Source organism: Epinephelus fuscoguttatus, linkage group LG13, assembly GCF_011397635.1.
Source record: "Epinephelus fuscoguttatus linkage group LG13, E.fuscoguttatus.final_Chr_v1".
NCBI lineage: Eukaryota > Metazoa > Chordata > Actinopteri > Perciformes > Serranidae > Epinephelus > Epinephelus fuscoguttatus.
In genome coordinates, this window is record NC_064764.1 from 19794071 (window position 1) to 19818438 (window position 24368).

Sequence of the window (24368 nt, forward strand, 5' to 3'; positions counted from 1 at the left end):
TTCCTATGGTCAGTGGTGGGGATTCTTGTGGTGTGAGAAGTCCACCATGTGTTGAAAAAGGGGCAGGGATGACTCCGACCAACGGAAACACCATCGATCACAGCGAGGAAGGATTCACAGCACCAGGTCAGGGGGTTAAAATGAATCAGACCCCACTTCATCTTTGTTATCATCTTAACGTGACTGGAGAATACCACAGGGTGTTGATCTCAGTCCAAAAACATTTCACCACCGTCAGCAGGATTTAAAGGAATAACATTTTTGAATCGTGGCTTTGCAGCTGAACTAAAGCTGCACTGTTTCATATGATCCTCACATGCAAGCTCAGGATGTGTTGGTCATCTGCAGGCATATGGTCTAAAGACTCTGCAGAGAATGACAAGAATGTGAGACTGGAAAGCAGACTGTCTCCACCTTCAGGATCGCTGGCTGACCTTACGTGATCCCCACCTCCTGGATGACATATCTGCTAAGGAATATTTACATTTCCTGATTTAGCTGTAATCTTTATAACCCAGCTCCTTTAGTATGTTAAGGGTATTTGTGTGTGTGTTGTCTGTCTTTGTCTGTGTCCTGGTGTCTTTACACCCGTGCGCAGTGTCAGAGGTGGTTTGGTAAATGTACCCCGGCAGCATTTTCCCCTCGGGGGTTGGGATGTACCATTATTCATTGCTTCAGTGCTCACACCAAGGTGCAGCTCCCTGCCTGAGTGCTCGGCTTGCAGACTTGAGAGTGTGTCTTTGCCCTGCACTGCCTCGGCTTTAACGGGCTGACCTGGCTGCTGTCACATTAACCGTCATATCAGCATTCATCACTGTCTCGTCTCTGGTGCGCCACAGACCTGAGTGCACCAGTAAGACACAGCAGACACGCTGAGGCTGAGATAAATGTCTTGTGACTTTGTGTGTCTGTTTGCATTCATCTGTGTGTGTGTGTGTCTCTGTGTGTGTGTGTGTGTGTGTGTGTGTGTCTGTGTGTGTATGTGTGTATGTATGTGTGTGTGTTTGCATTCATCTGTGTGTGTGTGTGTGTGTGTGTGTGTGTGTGCGTGTGTTTTGTGGCCAGATGGCACCAGCTGGATTAACAGTGTGTGAGTTATCCCCAGAGGGGTGCACATGTAAAGAAAAGCAGGAAGAGGCTCTGTCACCTGAACTAAATAGCTCCTGCTGGTGATGTCATCTTAGGCTTACTGGACAATAACACTGAGACTGAACTGTGTCAGTCTAGATGGCCCAAATACCATTATTTTGCACCAGTCATTTGACATACACAGTATATAATATTTCTTTAGCTCATATTTTTTTTATCAGTTTTAAAGCAAACGCAGGAAAACTATGCAGGCGTTGTTTTGGTATTTAATACAAAGCACAAAGAATGATTAAACCGCCCACCTTGTGATAAAAGAATGACCTACTCTCCTGAGCCATAGCCAACCCCAAAATTCAAGCAACCTAATATGCCAGATATTCTCCACAGTTATGGTTTCTAAATTTTGAGGATTTGTTTATTTAATTTGATATTTAACAGAAAATCTTTCGGTTTCTGATTATATGTTTCACAAAAAAGAATTTTTATGGTTGCTGTTTGGAGAATTATACTGGCCGCTTCTTTCTTACTGTTTTCAAATCTGAATCAGTTAATCAAGAAAGCAATCAGCAGATTAATTGTTTATAAAAAATAAGTGCTCATTGCTGCCCTTAATTAAAACAGTTAATATCAACACAATAAACAAAGCCTTTCATTTACTCTTTGGTCAGATGCTTTCCTTTTAACAATTTGTCTCTTCCCAAGTGTTATTTCTGAAGTTGTCCGTTGCCTGCAGTCATGCAGTCTCTGAGGTTTAAAATAGGTCATTGATGCCCCTTCAGTTTTTCTCTGGATTATTGGTCAATGGAGCCATTATGAGAGCCTTTTATGTGAATGATGTGTATTCACGAGTGCGACCACAGAAATGACATGTACACACAAACATTATTGTGAGCTTCTGTGTGTGTGTGTGTGTGTGTATGTGTGTGTGTGTGTGCTAAACATGTTTTTAGGTTTTTGATTTGGCAATGAAGCAATGAAATGTAAAACTCTCTCTGTGTTATTTATCTTTACAGTTTCCCCCATTAATAAGCCTAACTCCTTCCTCCCCCCATGTCTCGGGGGTCTGGGTGGGAGGTGGGATCCCCCTTCAGCAGATGGATTGACTGCAAGACAGAGAGAGAGTCAGACAGAGTAAAAAAAATAAAGAGTCAGCGAGGCAGAAGCAGACAGTGATAAACAAGACTGTGTTTGTGTCCACACGGCTGTGATTTTCTATCTGCCCATGTGTCATTTCTAAAGGCTTGAATATATCTGCCAGTAGAAGGCCACAGAGCCACAGAGCCACAGAGGCGGGCCGCGCCTACTTGTGAATATTCAGCAGAGCCGGTCAAACAAAGCAGCAGCAGGGTGTGGTTTCAGCAAGGAGGACACAAAAGGAAACAGCGTTACAGCTGCAACAAAGTTTCAGATTCAGATGGTTATTATTGTGTTTAGAATGTGTCACTTTAGGAAAACTTTGTATTTCATTTGAGTTTGATGCATTTTGATTAATGAAAAAGCAAATTTTCTGTCTAAGGGACAGAAAATAATCATAATTTATCACAGTTCACTTAAAAGGAGGGCTGCAGCTAACAATGACTTTCATTACTGATTCATCTGCTGATTATTTTCTTGATTTATCAGTCTATAAAATGCCAGAAACCTTTAAAAAATTCCCCTCACACTCACTGAATTTCTTGTTTTGTCTGAACAACAGTTCAAAACTGAAAGATATTTAGTTTATTATCACATAAGACAAATAAGAACAGTGAACTCTCACAAAGAAGGGACTGGTACCAAAAACAGTTGATGTTTTTGCATGAAAAATGCATAATAAATTGTTAAAACAGTTGTTTTAATCAACTTATTTTTTATATCTAATAATACTAGTGCTGTGAATGTTTTGTTTCCCCTAATATTTAAAATTTCACTGTGTATAAATAAAATAAAATAAATACTGTATATATCATACCTTATTACCGTTGATCTCTATTATGAAGTACAATATGTCAAAATTCAAGATTTATGGATTATATTAACAATTAGTTATCTACCTGAAACCTTCTATCTGCCATTTTGAGTATGTATCTTTTGGAGAGGACCAGGCTGTGCACAATGGTTTGGGTTTTTATTTTCGGTAGTTTTATTAGAGAAGGAAGGAAAGATATAAAAAGCAAAAAAAGATATAAAAAGCAATCCAAAAGAAAAGGAGACATTTAAATAGCTTCATCACAAAATCCAAGACTCAAAGAAACTTCTGAGTTTCATATCAGCTTAAGTTTGGTGTTGTTTTCTTGTCTGCTCTGTGTCTGGCCTCGTGGCCGGCAGCGTAGTGTCAACACCAGGCTCCATTTGGAGAGGATTGATTTTTACTGTGAACAATTTCACTAATCAATTATGAGTCACATGTCGTTATAAGCGGCATGAAATTATCTCCAGCCATCATCACACCACTGGAATCATTAACATTGATGAGGCTGCATCCCCATGTGAAACATTGCAATAATTGCCTGACGTGCACCGACTGAAATCAAGAACAGAAATGAAGTAATCACTTTAATTAGAGCCCATTTGTGCTCAAAATAAACTGTATTTGCTCGGTGTGTTATGATCGTGACTTCAGAGCACAGTCATGGATCCAAACTGTGATTTGTGTTTTGAAAGCGAACATCATAACAGCAGATGTTACATCACTGCTGGATTAGTCAGGCGGTCATGACAGCTCTACAGCTCCTGTAGGAGAAATGTTCCAGTATGTCTAATTGTTATTATGGACACTAACAGAACATTAGGGCACCTCCTAAGGATTGAAATGGAAATATTAAAGAGTATTAGTCTGCATCTAGACCTCATTTGCTCTCTTGTTCCATCTTAGTTTCCTGATAGCAGTATCTACTTGATGTTGTTATAAATGTTGTAAATCATTTGGAAAGAAATTATGGAGCCCAAAATAAACACTAATGAGAAATGCTATGTCTGTGAACAATGAAACCACGCGCTAAAAGACCTCAGTGGGGGCAAAACAGAGGAATGTGAAACTCTTTTGATGCTGGAAACTCCAGCTCAGTTTACCCTGAGCATCTCTTATAATGTTTCAGGCATGAAAAAGTTTCCCGAGGCTCATTCTGCGAAGTCTGAACAGGAATCCATCCAAAGAAGATCAAAAACAAAGCTCACATCATGTGATATAGAGACAGAAACAACATCACACACAAGACTATCTGCCCACACACATTCATACATACATGCACACACATGCTTTGGTGATATATATTTTGTCTGCTGGAGGCATGAGGGTGCTTTCCAAGTACGCAGCTCATTGTGTGTTTGGGTAAAGCAGCCATATTTGTTTTCCTCCTGTGGAACTTGAGGAACCCGTGGAACTTCATAGCAGTCGAGAGTGTAACATAGACCTGTAGCTTCTCCTAGTTGTTTGTTATCATGCATTATCTTTGCTCTCGGCCACCTCAGCGTAACTTTGAACCTGTGCTTTGGGAATGTGAGGAATGATAACACACAGGCAGCAGAAGATGTATCCCAGATTTCTTTGGTTTGTTTGATTGAGGGCTTGACTCAGTGTCTCTCCATCAATGTCAACAGAAAGTGAACACAGTGAACTCAAGTGAACTCTATTTTCCATTTCACAGTACATTTTTGTCTATTAAATGAAGAGTATAAACAAATGGAAGAATTAGAATAAGGCGCTTCGGCGTCCCTCTTGCTTATGAGCGTGCCTTCCACATGTTTACAACAACAATGAATTTAAGGGCGTAAGAAGTGTGCCATGTGTCAAGTTCTTTAAACCTGCATTCTGTCTAATGGCCATCAGAGGGCGACTCCGCAGGCTGCAAAAGGAAGTCTGATTATATGTAAGTCTGTGACAAAATGGCCCTACTTCTTGCATTAAAGGAAAATAGATGATAAAGCAAGGGGCACCTCAGGGCGTGGCTGCCTTGTGATTGACAAGCCGCCGCCACAGCTGTGTCTTCAGGTTCTCATTCAGAATCACTCCTCGCTCCTCCACAGCTCCACCCATTCGTCCCAATTTGGTCACTTCTTGCTCAAAAAAACCGAGATGTCGACAGTCAAACAAGAGGCTTCTAAATAGGAGTCTACAATCAATAGATGACATCACATAGGCTGTAACCGCTTATCCTGTTGGGGGTCGGGGGGGCTGGAGCCTGTTCTAGGTGACAGTGGGTGAGAGGCGTGGTACACAAGTATGCAGGTCGTCAGACTGTTGCAGGGCTGACACACAGAGAAAGACAACCATTCGTGCATATGGGCAATTTAGAGTCACCAATTAACCTGCATGTCTTTGGACTGTGGGAGGAAAACGGAGTACCCAGAGAAAACCCACACTGACATGGGGAGGACATGCAAGCTCCACAAGCTCCTGGGTTTGAGCCCCCAACCCTGGGTTCGAACCAGGAACCCTCATGCTGTCGGGCAACAGTGCTACCCACTAGTCTATGAATAAACGCTTACTCTATTCAGGACCCTCAGGGGTTCTGCTGCGAGAGCCTCTCTTGTTCCTGTATGGCCCCATGCTGAATACTAGCTTATGGTGGCCAATGTTAGCAAATTTAGCTAACTGTAGATAGATGTTGCTGTGCCATGACTCTTCTATACTTGTGCTGTTACATTTTACATTTACCATTATGCAAGTGGAACTTCCAGTGACGCGATGGTCTTGCTTTAAAAATACAAGCAGAATCTTTAACAGGAGATGCTTTTAATTGATATTCTGTCCACTTGAAATAATGTTCAGATTGAAGATAAAGCTTTTGGCCTGCAGATATATTTTTCTATGCTTTTTTTTTTCACTCTCGCTCATCTCAAATAAATACAGTAAAATATGGTTCTGTATGACGACACTTTAGGCAGTAATCCACCGGAGCCCAGGTGTTAACAATGACATTAATCATATTAAGTGAGTGGTGTCATCGAATGTAAGATGATTTTACTGATTCAGGTTGTAAAACAAAAGAAAAGACTGTTAGATTTATTAGTCAGTACGACCCTGCCTGGTGAATCAGGGCCAATTTGCCAGAGCGGAGAGGGTGGGGTTAAAGCCAAATGTTTAGGGACATCTGGCTCTGAATCTGCAAGCTTCTGCTCGATGGATGACATCACTGCGTGTGCTGTTTTTTTTCTCCCTGAGGTTGTCTTCAGCCTTTCACAAACCTTATAATACCACAGAAACATGTTGCAACCCACTGATGACCGCATTGTTATTGTGCTATCGCCTCAGTGTACACCCATTCTCTAATGGCCATGTAGAGCTGAAATGGATGTGGCTGCCAGACCACTTTATCATTTCATATACTGAGAGGGCTCTTCCCACACTGTTATACAAATTCACTTTAGTTAATGCAGTAGATGGAATCCACACCAGCATATCAATGCAAATATTTATACAGTATTATCTTTCCAGACACGTATCTTATTCTTATGCAGCTGACTCACATCTTATATATAACTATATAGTATATGTTTAACCTATCAAATGATTGTGTGCATGAGAAGAGGAGTTTGCGTATTACATTATAGCTCAGGTATAGAGGCATATTTGATTTGACAAACTGACAGTAATGGAAGGTCTTGAGGCTTTTTCATGATGTCACTGACTTTGTTAAAGCTGCGGTAATCAGTATTTTTATATTAACAGTGAGTCAAATTACTATGTGTAAAAGTGGCAAACAGTATTGGCTAGATGTGTCAATAGGAAACTCAGAATATGTAAATGGTGTGTTCACAGCTTGTTCGGCTGCCTTAAATGGCCCAAAAGATAAACCAATACTGCCTTATATATGTAAATGATTTGTTAATATGAATGGCTCTATTCTGAAACATTACTCATCCATTACATCAAGTTTTTGCCTGTAATTGAACCCGCCTGCTACACCAGCAGTACATAATGATTTGGCCAAAATGTAGCATGTAGCACGCAGTATGCAAAGAAAGTAAAATCTACAATATGCCAAAAATACCTTATTGCAGCTTCCAAATAAGTTCAAAAATAGCTGCCCACAGACGCCATAATGGGAGATATGATGAACTCACTGTCTTTGGTTTAGTTTTACTCACTGTTTGATGATTGAGGGTGCTTCGACTGATTTTAGATTTGACTGATTTGCAGGATGTGTGGAGAGTTGCAAGATGACACTATGAACTGATTTTCTTCACTGTTGCGTAAAAAAAGAAAAGAAAAGAAAAATCCCCAAATAAACAGGCCTTTAAAAAAAAACAAATGTCAAATCAATGGGGTATTAAATGACTTAATTAAACAATAAAAAAAACTAAGAGTAACCAAACACACAGCAGTTAAAGACAATAACCCTGTGGGGTCTTCCTCGTTCCACACTCACCTCAGCGCACCTGCCTGTAATTAAAGGTTGGTCAGGTGGTGCATTAGAGTGACTCAAAAATAATAGTAAACAAGGACTTGCTAGAAATGGCTCTAACATACTTGGATGCCTTGAATCTCCAGTATGCATCAGCCCAGTCTACCTTGCCTACTGTATCACAAACAGTCAAAACAACTAGTCGTTTAAAAGTGGCAGACAGCAACACCCTCACATCAGTAGCAGACAAGGAGGAATATAAATATTACAGCATTTCTGTTTTTTCTAATTTAATTGTGTGAGGAGAATTCATAATTGTGACAAGGCTACAGCCTATCTGTAACAAATGTGTAACTACATTTGTCCTACTACTTATAACAAAGCCATAACGTCTACGTTAAACCTGCTAAGATAACGTTTGATATCACAAAGACAGCAATATTTAACCTTAGTGAGCCGTCAATAAGAAAACAACATGACATACATACCGTAAATCTAGCATTAAGTTATATTTTTCCTCTATCTAAAACAAGAAACTGGCAAAGCCTGGCTGAGCAGAATACATCAATTCAAAGAAAACCTTTGTTATCTCAGATTCAGTAGTTCTGCCTTCAAAGAATCAAGCAAACCTGTCTCAAGCTTCATCTACACTCAATCAGCAGCTTCTCTGTGCTGACTCAGCAGTTCTGTGAAAACCAGTGTTCCCAACTGGGACACAACTGAATACGCCTGAAGAGCCAAGAGAAATGCACTGGGACACCACAACCCCCAGCTGCTTGTCCATCAGTATTAATCTACACACTGCTTCCCTTCAAGTGACCAGCACAGTTGTAGTGTGTCTGTTCTCTTATCTGACGTCTCTTCCATTAGAGTTGTGATAGACAGAAAGTCTGCGAGACTCTCTCCAGGTCTGTGCTGGTTTATGAGACTGTTTTCACCACCACTACAGAGACACTGGTTCTTATCATTCATTCGTTCATCTTTCTCACCATCTCCCTTTTGATCCCTTTTATGTCAACACTTGGCCCCCAGTGCCAAGTCAGCGACATCTCCAATCATCACACTTACTCCACTGCTGTATCTTATTGGCCGTTTTGCAGGAATGTGACATGGTGAGAGATGTTATGTACAAGTGAATCAAACAAATACAGGGAGAGAAGTCCGGGCATGAGTCAGACAGGGGGCTCTCTACCTGACAGGTATGCTGGCAGCAGGCACAGACAGGTACTCATCAGGGACTCAATCTGTCATTTTGACCTCAGTTATTCCTGTATCATCGCTTGAATCTGCCTCATTCATGCATGTGTGTGCCACGGTCACAGTGGAAGAGTCAGATTTAGATCTGTGTAAACTTGTCTACCTGCCCTCCCTCTGCATAAGTGCTGCTCAGACCCTGAGGCTGTGGTGAGTGTACAGAAGGCCTCTGGCTATCTGCTGCCTTTGTCAGCTGTGATGGGATAAGTGAGCCTAAAGTTGTTAAGTTGTTGCCTCTGTAGTATTAAAGATATATATGATCCAGTTCGCCTTGACAGTAGTATCGAAATTTTAATTCTATCTATTTAAAAGTCTATCGCAAGGCTGGCAAGCACTATGTCAAACTACAGAGGTCATATATTTCATCTATCTATCTATCTATCTATCTATCGATCTATCTATCTATCATAGATATCTCTGACTTGATTTTCTAAATAATTCTGTATGTCATCTTGTTTTATTTGTCTGTCCTTGGATATTTACACTTGTTCCTATCATTATTGTACTTTTAATCCACTCAGAGCTGGTTTGGAATACACACAAACATTTTTGTAATGGTGGATTTTTACTCTAAATGTGATCATAAATCAGCAGCCAAAAATGTGTTTGATTGGGATATTAAATTATGTGTTTTTTCCCGTCCATTCCAATGGACAAAATTCTTAATGCAGAAATCGGAAAAAATAATAATAAATGGTCCTAATAGACCTTTTTCAACAAAAAACATGAGATCATTTATTTTTCATGAATGTTTAACTCATATCAATGAGTAAAGCGATGCTTTAAAACATATTGCATAACTATTTTGTGTTGTATTCGTCATCTCAACTCAAAATTTCCTTTATTTCTGAGGTATCTCCCAAAAACAGCATGTTGAAAACATCCTAAGATCAATATTCCGTGTATATAATCAATAAAATGCATTATAAGCTATTTTTTTCTTTAGATAATATATACACATTATTTCCTCTATTCATTTTCTGGTGGCATTGAGATGTACTGTCCACTGACTGATAACTGATATTTTTTAAATAGTCCTGAGAAAAACCTTATTTTTTTGACACGTTGAAGTAATATAACTTCTCACACTGACTTTAAACACTGTTTAAACACAAGTTATTTACTTTAACAATATCATTAATAGTTTGAAACGTGCCTTGTGGTTCGTTTTTGCATCATCGTCAGCTATGCTTGTGAAAAATGGGTGCATGGCTCTACTGCAGTCCACTTCAGATGATGTGGAACACTGTCAATGGCTTATAGACATCCCATCAAATAAATCTGTGCACTTGGGTGGAGTGAGAGGACAGTAATCATAGATCTAGACAGGCTAGAAAAGTTATGTCCATTGGAATGGTTTGGGGATCTAAATGGTTTAAAGTCACTACTATTTTGTTTTTTTGCACCTATAAATAATTACAAAAAAATACTCAAATCACATTTATAAAATGAAAACTTAGACCTCATACCGCTTTCCCTTTTTTGTATTGTTGACATGACATCCAATTTACAAAAACATGTTTAGTAAAAAAGAAAAAAAACAAGTCTGAGGAAATTCTGAATCGATAAATTGATTCATTTATCAAATAAAAAACCTTAACTGGTTCCACTGCTTAAATGCATTTAATTATCCTCTCTGCCTTAGGTTATTGAAAACTGTTTTTTAGACATTTAGGCAAGTAATTGGCTATAAAATAATCATAATAATATATAATAATAATCATCAATAATATAATGAAACCAATAATTGGTTGCAGCCATAATGTATTCAACTGTCATCCTTTCATTTCAGTCTGTTAATTAAAAGCAGTAGGGGTGTGATTTATACACTGGACTTACAGTTATTGTGCCGATCCTCACTGCTGCAAAATGATACATTTTGTACCCTCAAATTAATAAAGCACATGGCTCATGATGACCCTCAGGTGCTGCATGTTCATGCCATGCAGGCCACTGGTTTATATGATTTAAGCACTGACATACAGGATTGTGAAAGCTAACTTTTTGACGTGTGTGTGTTTGTGTTGTTCCAGGTGATCTACTTACAGAAGGCGGAGCTGAACAGGGAGACGGTGTACCCTATGCACCCCAGCAGCATCCATGGAGTGGAGGACATGTCCACACTGGCAGAGCTGCATGAAGCTGCCATCATGCACAACCTCTTTCTGCGCTACCAGAAAGACAACATATATGTAAGCACATCGTCTTTATCTTTGAGCACATTTACCCTGTACTACCATAGTAGTGCAACCTGTGGGTCCACTGTCCGGTTAAGGGGTGGGGTTTTTCATATTTCTGGGAACTGGGATGTTTAGCATAACTAGACTGAGAAGCCAACTAGCATAAAGCTGGCATCTCTGTAAAGCCTAGCTTTGGAGCATGATTTAACCCTCTTCCTGACAAGCTATGCTTGCCATGGTTGTTACCAGTGGATTCCTTATGTCTTCAAGTTTCCTATGAGCTTAAAACCAAACACTCTACATCCTTTCAAGACAGTAATGTTGCCTAAAGCGGGATTTATATTTGTGCGTCATCTCTATGCAGAGCCTACGCCGTAGCCTACGTACATGGCCTTCGCCACTGTGAGCACTTACACTTGTGCAGTGGTGAGTCTGTGTCACTCTGCAGTTACACCTCCAAAACACTAGTTGGCGATGGGGTCCTATGAAGTGCTGTAAAGTTTAGTTGATTCAAAACACACATCAGACATGACTTAAAAGAGACAATTTCAAACACAAGTACACAAATCCACTTCATTATAATTCACAGCATTCACAGACGAAGCATTTGTCTTTATCTGGACACCTTTTCCCCACAAATACAACATGCTAACGTTTTTAGCACAAGCCTATGGCATTTTACATTGTACAAATTAGCCTTGCGACTAGCAAACTTTTTCTCTACTCATATGAAGCTAGGGACAACAGCAACATTTAAATTAAGGTAAAAATTTTCAAAGTTACAAAGTTCACTGACAAAACAACTGTGTTATACTAAACAAGTTTTTCTAAAAATATAACATGCTAATGTTATTAGCACAAGCCTACGGCATTTTACATTGTATAAATTAGCCTAGCATTAAGCGGAGATTTCCTCCGCTCAAGGATTTCCTCCCGCTTAAGGATGCTGCTTGTGTCATGGAAGAGGTTATTGTGAGGCAGATAAATGCAATGCAACAACAAGATCTGTTGTGTTTTGAGTAAGGAGCATGGCCCACATTTCCTCTCACATTCTTGCTATTTCTCTGCAATTTCTCCTTTGATTGTTCTTTGTAATGCATGTTAAAACTGCACAGCTGAATAAAACAAGTTTACACACTGTTTCTTGGTCTTGTCAGAGGGCATTGTATGGAAATAAGCTCTACAACTAAATTTAACAGAAGCAAGCAAAGCAGACTAAAGATAACAATCCTGAATAACTTTACTTAACTAAACTCACTCCTGGAGTGCACTGCAGAGTTTTCAGAGTTGGATTTTCCTTCAACAATGCAAGATTTCAGATGTGTTTTTCTGGCCCTGTCTCACTCCCAGGATTATTTTCAGGGCAGAGTCCTGAAGTCCTCTTAAAACACCACACAGGCTTTATTAAAATAATCATTCCCCACACAGTCACATGGTAACCATGTTTTCCGAAATCCTATCCTAATCTCGTCTTGGAGAGTTTGCACCAGTCTGTCTGCATGGTATAGCAGAAAGATATCATTGTAAAAACTTGACCCACAAACACACTTTTGTTAGGAACTTTCCCCAAAGCGCATTACCCGAGCCGGAGCAATGGATCCTAAAATACTACCAGCTTCTCTGCAAACTAGGCCATATGCAGTAGTCTTAGAGTATTACTGGCTACAGGTACTGTGTCACAGGAAACTGGGTGAATCTGCTGAACTGGTAGTGTTAAGAAATTGGAGTGTAGATCAGAAACATGGGTTCAGTGTTTGCACAAGGTGTAAAAGTTGCGTAAGTATCGTAAAAGTATTCTGTCATGTTTCACTGATAATCTGCATCTTCCTTTGATTTGTTTATCCTCCTCTTTCTTCTTCTCTTTCTCCTTTGTACTTCTGTCTGTTCTTTTATCTCCCTCAGACCAACATAGGTTCAATCCTGGCGGCAGTAAATCCCTACAAGCAGATAGCAGGCCTTTATGACGGTACTGCAGTTGATCTGTACAGCAAACACCAGATGGGGGAGCTGCCTCCTCATATCTTCGCCGTGGCCAATGAGTGTTACCGCTGCCTGTGGAAGAGACATGACAGCCAGTGTGTTCTCATCAGGTGAGCATCCACATTGAAATGAGTTTAACAGGTTTAAAAGATCCATTTATTTGCCTATTTATCTCTGTGTCTTTGTGCCGTCAGTGGGGAGAGTGGTGCTGGAAAGACAGAAAGCACCAAGCTGCTGCTGAAGTTTCTCTCAGTGATGAGTCAAAACTCAGCAGGTGCTCCTGTGTCAGAGAGGACCACCAGGGTGGAGCAGGCTCTCGTCCAGAGCAGGTACTGTTTGAACCCCGACCTCTGACCACAAGTCTGTGTTTTATTCAAGAAGCAACACCTGAGGTGCTTTTCATTATGTTAAGTTTTCCTTCATTGAATTCTCTTTCTTCCTGTGACCCGGAAATCATTCCCCCTCCAACATTTTGGAGAATCTTTCAATCTCTTAAATGCGTCTTGAGGAGATGAGGAGAGAGGAGGGTTCTTTAGGAGCCTAGAGTGAGGAAACATAGGTGTATCCTACGTGGAATTCTTCTATCAAGCATGACGTAGAAATGCTGCACCTCCACATGTGGCATAGTAACTAACATTGCTTAAGACTTGACGCTGTGGAACCAAGGATGTGTCGTGTGGCAGCTTCGGCTCCTAAGTCCTTGCATCTTTTCCTTGCATCTCTTTCTCACATCCTTGCTGGGAGGAACTAAGACATGAGGAAAAGATTTGTTTGAGGGGAGCAAGGAGACATGTTAGCATAATCAAAAGCACCCTTATCTTGTCCCCTTTACATTTGAAAAGTTTCGGCCATGTTTTCTTTGTTATTATTAGTGATATTTTGCATATGATCATTTTTAGATTATTAGACCAATAAATCATAAACCTTTGGCACTTTAAGGAATATTTTTTAATCATCTTATCTGTGATACTTTGTTTATTTTAATATGTTTTGTTTACATAATAGTTTTAGTAATAAGCTATGTTGAATGTCTGTCTTACACTGTGATGTTCTGCAAGTTTTTAACATTTGTTGTAATGCATCTTGTTACTCGTGGATGTCATCCTTGTGATATTAAACTGTATTTTCTTGTAATCATTAACAGAGTCTCCACCAAAACTACATTCTCTTCAGAAATCTCTAAAACATCTTTTTGGCCATCATAAGCCACAGACATTCCCGTCAAACACAGTAGAATTTAGGAAAGGACAAGAAAGTGTTATTTTGTTTAGTAGCTCTTTGGGGCCACAATACTGATCAATATGCTAAATTCCTTTCAAATATCAAAAATCTTCTCGTCACTGATGCAGTTCAGGGAGAGTATAGACGTCAAAATTCATGATAGATGAGTAAATATACTGTTAGAGTGTGTACTTTCAGTCAGGTTGCATAGAATCTGCTTCTGGATCCTGATCAAGATGTAATGATCGAAGATCTGTTGATGTAAAAAAGGCTTCCTTATTTGACTTGTTTGATTGTTTTTCCTCTTTGCAGCCCCATCATGGAGGCCTTCGGGAACGCTAAGACGGTGTACAACAATAACTCCAGTCGCTTTGGAAAGTTCATCCAGCTTCACTTTTCCCAGAACGGAAACATTCAGGGTGGCTGCATCATTGACTGTATCCTTCGCTGAGATGCACCGTAGAGAAATCACATGATCATAGCGTCTGTTTTCAGCACACGTATTCACTGTAAGTTTAAATTGTTCTCCTTGACTTTCAATCATCAGATTTGCTGGAAAAGGTAAGTTTGGGTTGTTTTGAAACATTCAGTAGAAGGGGCTGAATTGATGTTGATGAATCAGTCATCAGCACTTTTCATCATTTCTTCTCACCATCTTCTCCTCAAGAACCGTGTGGTTCGACAGAATCCTGGCGAGAGAAACTACCACATCTTCTACTCTCTGTTAGCGGGGGCGGACAGAGACCACAGAGGTTGGTTTTTACAGAGTTTAAAAGAAGACACCAAGTTTCTGACCACAACAGTTGACTAATGCCTAAAATATCAGAATTATAAAGACATCTGCTTCACTCAGCTCTAAAGGAAATGCAAAATAATTTAATGGTGGGCAGCCAATCTGAAATTTTATGTAAAAAATCAGTCAGATAAATATGAAGAAATCCAAATCCACAATTTGAACAAACGGGAGCTAATGCACAAGCTAACTATTCTTTGTTTGTTTTCACAGGAAAGGGTTGAGATTGGCAACAGAATACATAAAATCATTATGCTGTTATATGTGGTGATATGTCTCTTTACATCTCTGTTGCAGACATGTACCTCCTGTCCGAGGGTCCTGAGTCGTACCACTACCTGAGTCAGTCAGGCTGCATGCAAGACAACAGTCTGGATGACAAGCAGCTCTTTGACAGTGTGATGGTAAGTGTGTGTGTGTGTGTGTGTGTGTGTGTGTGTGTGTGTGTGTAAGTGTTGTTTCACCCCCAGAGGGCGCCATAAGCCTTTATCAGGATTGTAACCCCACCTTTCCGGACAGACTTCCAGAGAACATGAGCCTGAGGGGAAACATGTTATTTAATTGTGTCATGTCACATTTTGAATCATGTTCATATAAGCAGTTTATAGCTCCAAGGGAAAACACAATCATGTTTTCCCTGAATGGCTCTCGTGTGTTTCTGGTGTCGTTACAGTGACATGTTGTCTAACTTTGTCTTGTGTCGCAGGAGGCCCTCAAAGTGATGGAGTTCACTGAGGAGGAGATCAGAGACGTGTTCAAGTTGCTGTCTGCTGTCCTCCAGATGGGCAACATTGAATTCATGACTGCTGGCGGGGCTCAGATCACCTCCAAAGGGGGTAGGAGAAGAAAAAAGAGAATATTACATAACAGATCCACTACACAATGCGTGTTAGACTGATCCTGACAAAAGTGTTAGACATACCCTCAGTCTGTTCCTCAGAAGTATAAAAATATGAGATGCCAGGAGTGCTTTATCGCTTTGATTACTGAATAATTTCTTAATAATTCCCAAGCAAGTTTCCCAGAGAACTGTGTCATTTGATACTAATTATAGTTATTAGTCTGCAGTCTGTTAGTCAGTGCACAGATGGCCAGATAAACACCACAAAAGGGTTTTCTGCATTATCAGTATCTGTATAAGTGAAAGGTGTCTATAGTGAATATAGCTTTTGTATTATTTTATTTTTAATTAATCTTATTTGTACTTTTGTCATGTTGACTTGTTACAGGTTTTATTTATCACTCATTTACTTCCTTTTCTTTTCCTTTTTACTTTTCCTTTTCCTTTTACTTTTGACTTTGAAGGAAATTCCCGTTTTAGCTGAAATTAATACTAAATCATGTAGTTATTTCCAGGATATTTCCTAAGAAATCATGGGGAAATTACCCATTACCTTGGAAAACCAAAGTATGTTTAATAGGACTGCAACTAATGATTATATTATTTCGCGATTGATTTTATTAAATTTTATTTTAGTAAATTACCTATCAATTAATCAATCAGTTGTTTGGTCTTAAAAATGTCAGAAAATGGTGAAATATGTCCATCAGTTTTTCCCAAAGTTCAATATGGCATCTTCAAATGTCTTATTTTGTTAACAACACAAAGATATTTAGTTCACTGTCACAAATATTCACATTTAAGAATCTAAAATCAGATAATTTTGATTTTTTTTCTTAATAAAATCACTTAAATAGATTAATCAATTTTCAAATAAGTTTGCGTTTAATTTAATAGTTCATAACTAATCAATTAATCAGTTTATTGTTGCAGCTGTATTGGCAACCAGACAAAGGAACAACTAACTTTTTTCCCTCGTGAGCTAAACATAACAGCAGTGATAGGGAAATGTGTGTATGAGAATAAAACAGCTGCAAACGACAGCTTGAAGTGGTGGATCTAAAATGTATGTGATATTTAGCAAACAGTAGAATAAAATTTAATCTTTAATGCTCTTTAGGGAAAAACATAGAACATTTGGGCTGAAGTGGTGAAGAAAAGTCCAGTTCAAATGAGCGATTGTTTCTGCTGGAATTTAATGCAGAAAACCTAAATATTCTAAAACAGATAATTAGCTCACCGCTGATGTTGGACCACTCTGCTGTACTCCTCATGCCCTGAATTTGATTGACATTGCACTAGCAGACAGAGCTCTGAACAGGCTGTAACATGAGCTCAAGGCTCCTTTGTTCGCTGTGTCTGACCTCTTTTCCAACGAACCAGTGAACTACAGTGACTGCAGAGCGCTACAACCCAGCCAGCAGAGTAGAGTTTCCTATAGACTGTATAGGATCACTGTCTATATGTCATGTCTGTTGTTTGACATCAAGAGGAGACACCTGAACGCTGCACATACACCACATCTAATGCATTTGTGTGTGTGCGCGCGCGCGTGTGTGTGTTTCAGTTGTCAGTAACGTCAGCGAGCTGCTTGGCCTGGACTCCTTCCAGCTGTCAGAGGTGTTGACCCAGCGCTCCATGATCCTCAGAGGAGAGGAGATCTGCTCACCACTCACTGTGGAGCAGGTAACAACACATCCAGCCTCATTACAGGAATCACACAGCTAACACAGCCCTGTTATGTCCCAGATTTCAGGGATTGTTCTGATGTCTGCTCTGTCTGTTTTTCTTGAATTAAAGACACTGAAAAATACAGTGGGTGCCTGTTTGTTGCCCCGTGTCCTCACCCCCTCTCCCTCCCCTGTCCTGGTGACACACACACACACACACACACACAGCCTTTCTCCGCTCCTCTCCCCCACATGCCTCTCCAGATCCCTTGCGTGACTCCCAGCCATTTCCTGCTTTTTGTCTGCCAGATTCCTGGCACAATAAAGCCATCGTGATAGTGATCTGAGTCAAAAGCACAATAGAGGCAATGACTGAGGGTGAAGTGAGAGTCTTCTCCTCTGGAGGCAGCGCGGCCAGGCACCAAGACGTTGGCGTAATAAGCCTCTCTCGGCTTCACATGTCTGTAATTAATGTGAATATTTCACAAGTCTTCATGTGTTGTTATCCTTTCCACCATACTCCACAAGAACATTCTGACGCATGACACAATCCCTTTTGGCTGAGCTCAAGCCTTCGGCCCACTCACACGCATAAATATCAGTGAATATGCAGAATGGACCTTTACTATTATCACAGCGACACGAAAGTCACAAGAAAGCTTTTCATCAGCAGACAAAGACCTTGTGCTGTCACCCTGCTGCTGCTTGTTCTGCCTGGCCTTTGAAGCAGCTTGTCTCTTAATAGACTTCATTATTCCAGTCCTGGAGTCGGTAAGAATGGCTTCTTCTCACAGTGGCCAGGGGTCACCCGCCCCACGACTGCCTGCACTAAGCCCCCTCCCACCCCCTCATCCTAGACAAACAGCCATTCTTCTCACCCCTGTGACGGAGATCCTGGAGCCACCGGCGCTCTGTTCACACCCGCTAGTTGCAAGAGGTGACGGGGCATGATGGATTACTCAAAAGCCCAGGAGCATTGTTGCCCCCCAAATACAGTACACACCGCCACACTCTTGTTTTGTTTTCAGTTCAAGCACAATGCCTGTGGAGGAAGTGTAGCTGGCAAGCTCAAGCTTTTTATACTCGCGCACGGATGGTGTCTGGCTGGAAGGCCGACTTCTCGGCAGCTGGAGAAAATCAGAGCTGGGTCAAACGGTGAAATAGATTTAGTCGTTTGTTTGACTTGTGTGCGGAGTGTTCAATTAGTGGAGTTTGTCACAAATTACAACAGCTATAGAAAAGATGAGTCCAAGATTATGATAGTTTGAAACAATTATAACTCATACTCTCTTTTACTGGAGCTTAACGCAAAGGGAGGTGTCATTTCCTGGTGCTGGGTTAAAAAATTATATAATAACAACTAGTGCCTACAGTGCATCACTCTTAAGATATGCAGGTGATAAACGGCGCTGTCTATTGTGCAAACAGACGTCGTCTTACCTGCTGCCTGCAGACAGACGCCGACATAACACGTCTTTTGTTTTCAAACCACTATTTGTTTTATGGGCACACACACACCCCATCACAATCAAACCTGTCGTTGTTTTTAACAGCTTTAACTGCCATCTGATAGAGCAGACGAAATGTATATGGTGATGTGCTGTATGTGGTGTTTAGCATACAGTCTGCAAAGTTTCCTCTCTTTGTCTCTTATTATTTATTCCTGCTTTGGTAGCCATGGTAACCCTCATCTCTCCGTGTCATGATTCGCAGGCGGTGGACTCGCGGGACTCGGTTGCCATGGCACTTTATTCTCAGTGTTTTTCCTGGATCATAATGAGGATCAACCAGAAGATCAAAGGCAAAGATAACTTCAAGTCCATCGGCATCCTGGACATCTTCGGCTTTGAGAACTTTGAGGTGAATGTTCACTCGTCTAATTTAAGCTTTACTCAGTAAAATACATCACTTAAGTCAGTTGGGTCCTACATAAATACAAAATCCTGTCAGACTAATAACAGGTTTAGTTATTTCATGTGGCAGATTACAATATTTAATTGTTGTCTGTTTATTTAGACATTTATGTTTAAAAATTTAAACCAAATTTCCAGGGGCTTTAAAATCATCATTTAAAACTTGGTGGGATCACTTTACCTCTGAACCAGCAGGATTTTGTGACATTTAAATCTTAGTCCAATATGCAACTTACCAGAGGTGTGGACTTGAGTCAGAGTTGAGTCACAATTTTGATGACTTTAGATGCGACCAGAATCAAAAAAGACTTGCAACCTGACCTGGACTTTTACGCCAATGACTCGTTGACAAAGAAAAACTATGAAGTGGTCAACAAAGGACGAATTGCGATATGCAACCCGTGCCATTCAGAAGTTACAGACCAAGATGCAATGCCTTGTGTCGATAATAAAGCCTCCACAAAAATAGCATTTTAAGTCTTTAAGTCTTAAGGCTTCATATGCGCAGAGGAAATCTCCACTCGTCACTAGGCTAATTTATACAATGTAAAATGCCATAGTCTTGTGCTAATGATGTTAGCATGTTATATTTGTTTGGAAAAGGTGTTCAGTATGAGGCCGTTGTCTTGTTGGTGAACCTTTGTGAATTGTAACGGAGCCGAATTTTGTAACATTACCTTTGTTAAGTGTTGCTGTTGTCCCTGGAAATTTCTGCTAGCCGCTACGCTAATTTATACAAGGTAAAATGCCATAGACTCATGCTAATAACATTAGCATGTTGTTTTTTTGTGGGGGGAAATGTGTCCAGCAAAAGACAAGTGTTTTGTATGTGAATGCTGCGAGTTATACTGAAGCTGATTTGTGTACTTACTTGCTATTAAGCCATGTTTAATATGTGTTTAATGTGTGTTTTCACATTAATTAATCAACTCGACTTTACAGCACTTCACAGAAACCCCACTGCTGACTAGTGTTTTGGAGGTGTATCTGCGGAGTGACACAAACACACCACCACACAAGCATAAATGCTCACAACGGCATAGGCTCTTAATTCAGCTTTACAAGACAATGACTTAGTCCCACTTCTGCAAGTTTGATGTGCATACTTGAAACTTCTAGTGCACTGAAAATGGACCTCTCAGTGAAATGGGAGACATTTTGTTTAGCAGTTAAACTTTTGAAGGAAAGTCACATTTGCATTTTCATATATCCTTGATTTTTCAGTAAGAGAGATGAAGTAAATATGATTTTAAGAATTTTTAACAAAGTATTTGAACTTTTCTGTGGTAAAATCACATTAATCCATCAGAGTATTTGTATGTGTCTTAAAACGTATCTAAGGGGGATCCTAAAGCTACAGAACTGGCTTTCAAATCATGCTTTCATCCTGCAGGTGAACCGGTTTGAACAGTTTAACATCAACTACGCCAACGAGAAACTCCAGGAGTATTTCAACAAGCACATCTTCTCGTTGGAACAGCTGGAGTACAACAGGTAAAGATGTTTAACATATCCAAACAATTCAGAGACACACTATGTGTCTTCAAATTCGGCTTGTGCGCTGGTAGATACTTTGAAAACAGAACAAGACTTTTCATGTGCTGGAGACGGTCCCACAGACAGATAGGGCTGGGGATGGGGGTTGGGCCTCCTTACGGGGATGCAGGCAAACTGCCAGAGGTTTGGAATCGGCTCAGTTTCTCCCACAGACAGTTGTGTTCTTGTATAATTGGCCAGCAGCTTGGACATGGCTCATTTCATCACATGCTCACGCTGGACAATACAGCCATTGTGTCTTCCCAGTTGTTTATATTTATATATATACATGGTGTGTGTGTGTGTGTGTGTGTGTGTGTGTGTGTGTGTGTGTGTGTGTGTGTGTGTCCTGACAGGGAGGGGATCCAGTGGGAGGCCATAGACTGGATGGATAACGCTGAGTGTCTGGATCTCATAGAAAAGGTAACCCTTAAAGAGCAAAGTCACCACCAGCATCGAGCGCTAACCGCCAGCCAGAGCGTGCTGCTGACCCAGACGCCACACTGTGTTTACATTGACCTCCATCTCCTACTCTATCATTATATAGTCTCATTTTGCATGTTGTGTGCACAGTAATGTACACCAGTCAGTGGCTGGAGGTACGGTTGAAGTGAAGCACTAAGATAATTTGTTTTATTTTATCACCATAGTTGTAATGTGGGTTAAAACTGAGCTTCTACAGAGGTGGGCGTGTGTCTGAACGGTTTCTGGGTCAAAATCACAAATGATAAAAAAATTAGGGAAAGCAAAAAGACTACACTGCAACCATTTTATTCCACTTTTACACGTGTGATTTAGCTTGATGGCCCTTCATAAGAGGATTTCTGCTGTTTTAGTGTGTAACTGTGAAGTTAGGTGTTGCTGCCAAACATCGTGCCTGCTCAGTGAACCTTCGTTTTGTAAATAAAAGAGAGAATTGAATGAATTTTTCTGCTGTTTACAGTTTCCTAGACGCATTGTTATAATAAAAGCTGCCAGATGTGCCCCAATGGGATTATAACTAGTTCCATCATGACTGCGGTGTGCTTCACCCTCTCTGCTCCTCTTGTCTGTCTCCCCTTTAGAAACTGGGCATGTTGGCTCTTATCAATGAGGAGAGTCGCTTCCCCAAAGGCACGGACTACACCCTCCTGGAGAAACTGCACAGCCGACACGCAGTGAGTCCACACGCACATACGAAAACATACATCTTTCACATGTCTCCGGGGAGAAACTCACAAAGACATAAAAATGATCCATATCCCTCCACCACCCACTCAGCTCAGACAGCCCAAAAGAGCTAAACCTCTCCCCCGGCCGATGAATTGCCTTCAGTTCAGAGTTGAACGTCCGTGCAGCACTCGTACACGCCCCCGAGCGCTCTCACATGCAAACACAACAATGCTGAAATGTGATCAGCATTGTGTGCAGGAGAAAAGAGTGTCCTCAGAAAACCCAGCTGGGTTTTCAATGGCTGATGGGAAAAACAGAAGAGGTACAAAGTGAGACCTAAGAACTGGCTGACCTCTTCCTCAGGTGTCTGAAGCATATGTCGAGTTTTAAGGTCACAGGCAAAGGACTTAGAGAGAGATGCTGTGCCATTTCATGCAGGAGAAATGACATCAGTAATCAATTACATGATTAGTTGACTGGCAGAAAATAATTGAGATAATATGATGAATCATTATTTATCAAGGAAAAATGCCAGATTTTTCCACTTCTCAAATGTTGGAAATTATTAGGTAAACCCTTGAGATATAACATCTGGTTTTCAAGGGGGTTCTCAGTGACATTAATACAGTATAAATAGAGTTAGACAAAACATTGAAACAAAAACAAAAATAACAAGATAATTAAACATATGTGGAAAAAAATGTCATATAATTGTAAATCAATTAATTTATTTTTAGACTTAGTCGAAGCAAGAGACACAGAAACACACCCAACACAAATACACCTTTGGAAGCAGGTTGAGATTGTTGTCATTGTAAATGTATTGACTATTTTTTAGAAAAAAAAAACCCTCAGCTGGGGCCCTGGAAAATAATTAGAGACATTCTTCACTTTTTTCCCTGACACTGTTTAGACCAATGGTCCTCAACCAGAGGTCCGGGGACCCCCAGGGGTCCTTAGGGGAGTTCCATGTGGTCCCTAGAAAAATAGTAGGGAAATAGTATAAACTATTTTTTAAATATTTAATTCACCACAGAAGTGAGCCCAATGTGAGTAAGAGTCATAAGCATGACTTTTCTGATCACTTCTTCCACGGTTATCTCTACAACTGTAGTTGACAGCTATGGATTTCTGGTCCTAGTAGATATCTAACAACCAAAATCCTTTCAGATGGAGCTCCCTGAAGCGAAATCCTATCAAATGGGGATCCATTAACTAATGTTATCAATATATTGGTCCTTGACATGGAAAAGGTTGAGAACCACTGATATAGACTAAGATTCATAAGCTATTGACAAAAAAAAATGTAACCAGGTAAAATTCTCATTGAGATTTAAATCTCATTTTCAGACCTTGTTCAGACCTGATCTGATCAAGAGGGCAGCATGAATTAGGGATGTTCCTGGCAACTAATTTCCCTTTCGACTAAATGAAAATTTTAATTAAGACTAGGCGACTAGTCTAAAAAAAAGGTATCGGCACAGTATATTCAGGCTCAACACATTCCATTAACTTCCTGAATATACTGTACCTTCAACAAAGTTAAGCATTACCGCGAGGAGGAAGACTGTTGTCTGACGTCTCTGTAGCCCCCACTAGTGGTGGGCGGCTGCATGACATTTAAGCGGCCTTGTACATGAATAAAACACTAATTGGTTTAACTGACTAATATTTCTGGTGCTGACTAGCGAGGGGGCGGACGTTTAATCGTTTAGACAACTAATCACGCATGTCCGTAACATGAACATTGTTACAACAATAAACACAAACCATACAAACAGACATTTACAACTGTCACATACCACAGATTAGCAAGCACAATGTCCAGTTAATGTGCAGTACAAGGTCAAGATCAAAAGAAGAGGAGAGAAAACAAAAAAAACAGTTATGATGCATACACAAGTATAATTTCCTAAAACAATTTCAGTGAAAATTTAGACACAATTACATTGACCAAGAGTACTGTTTTCTCAGTCCTTTAAAATTGACCTAAATTCATCCCTAGTGATCTGCTCTGACATTTCCAGGTCCTTCTGAACATTATTCCAGGAAGAATTGGCAGCATATTTTAAAGCTTCTTCACCTGTTCTCTTCTAACCTCGGGGACCAACATCTGTAGAATAAACTAGTCAACAGTTGATGTGATAATGATAATATCCATTAGCTGCAGCCCTCAATGAGTTAACGGCCTTTCAGCTGCCCTTTGAACTCTCCCCTGCACCTCTCAGTGTTCTCTGGTTTGTTTGATCATCACTAATTAGGCAGACGTGAAGAGCATTTCTAAAAGTCAGTGGTCTCTTTGTCCTTTCTCCCCAGACAAACCCGTACTATGTGAAGCCCAGAGTGACCGACCACCAGTTTGGCATTAAGCACTACGCTGGAGAGGTAATTAACAACACAAACACACACACAC

The 24368-nt window shown here is 40.3% G+C and overlaps 1 protein-coding gene across 1 annotated transcript in view; it reads left to right on the forward strand.

The window, feature by feature from the left end:
* myo10l3 (myosin X, like 3) overlaps positions 1–24368 on the forward strand; it is a 70602-nt gene that overhangs the window by 20210 nt on the left and 26024 nt on the right. The window contains exons 3-16 of the mRNA XM_049594149.1: positions 10703–10861; positions 12752–12939; positions 13024–13158; positions 14363–14487; positions 14598–14611; positions 14718–14802; positions 15141–15247; positions 15550–15679; positions 17252–17370; positions 19068–19214; positions 20661–20761; positions 21160–21226; positions 21868–21960; positions 24272–24340. Coding sequence (XP_049450106.1) covers positions 10703–10861; positions 12752–12939; positions 13024–13158; positions 14363–14487; positions 14598–14611; positions 14718–14802; positions 15141–15247; positions 15550–15679; positions 17252–17370; positions 19068–19214; positions 20661–20761; positions 21160–21226; positions 21868–21960; positions 24272–24340 — 1539 coding nt within the window. The remainder of the gene's footprint in view (positions 1–10702; positions 10862–12751; positions 12940–13023; positions 13159–14362; positions 14488–14597; positions 14612–14717; positions 14803–15140; positions 15248–15549; positions 15680–17251; positions 17371–19067; positions 19215–20660; positions 20762–21159; positions 21227–21867; positions 21961–24271; positions 24341–24368) is intronic.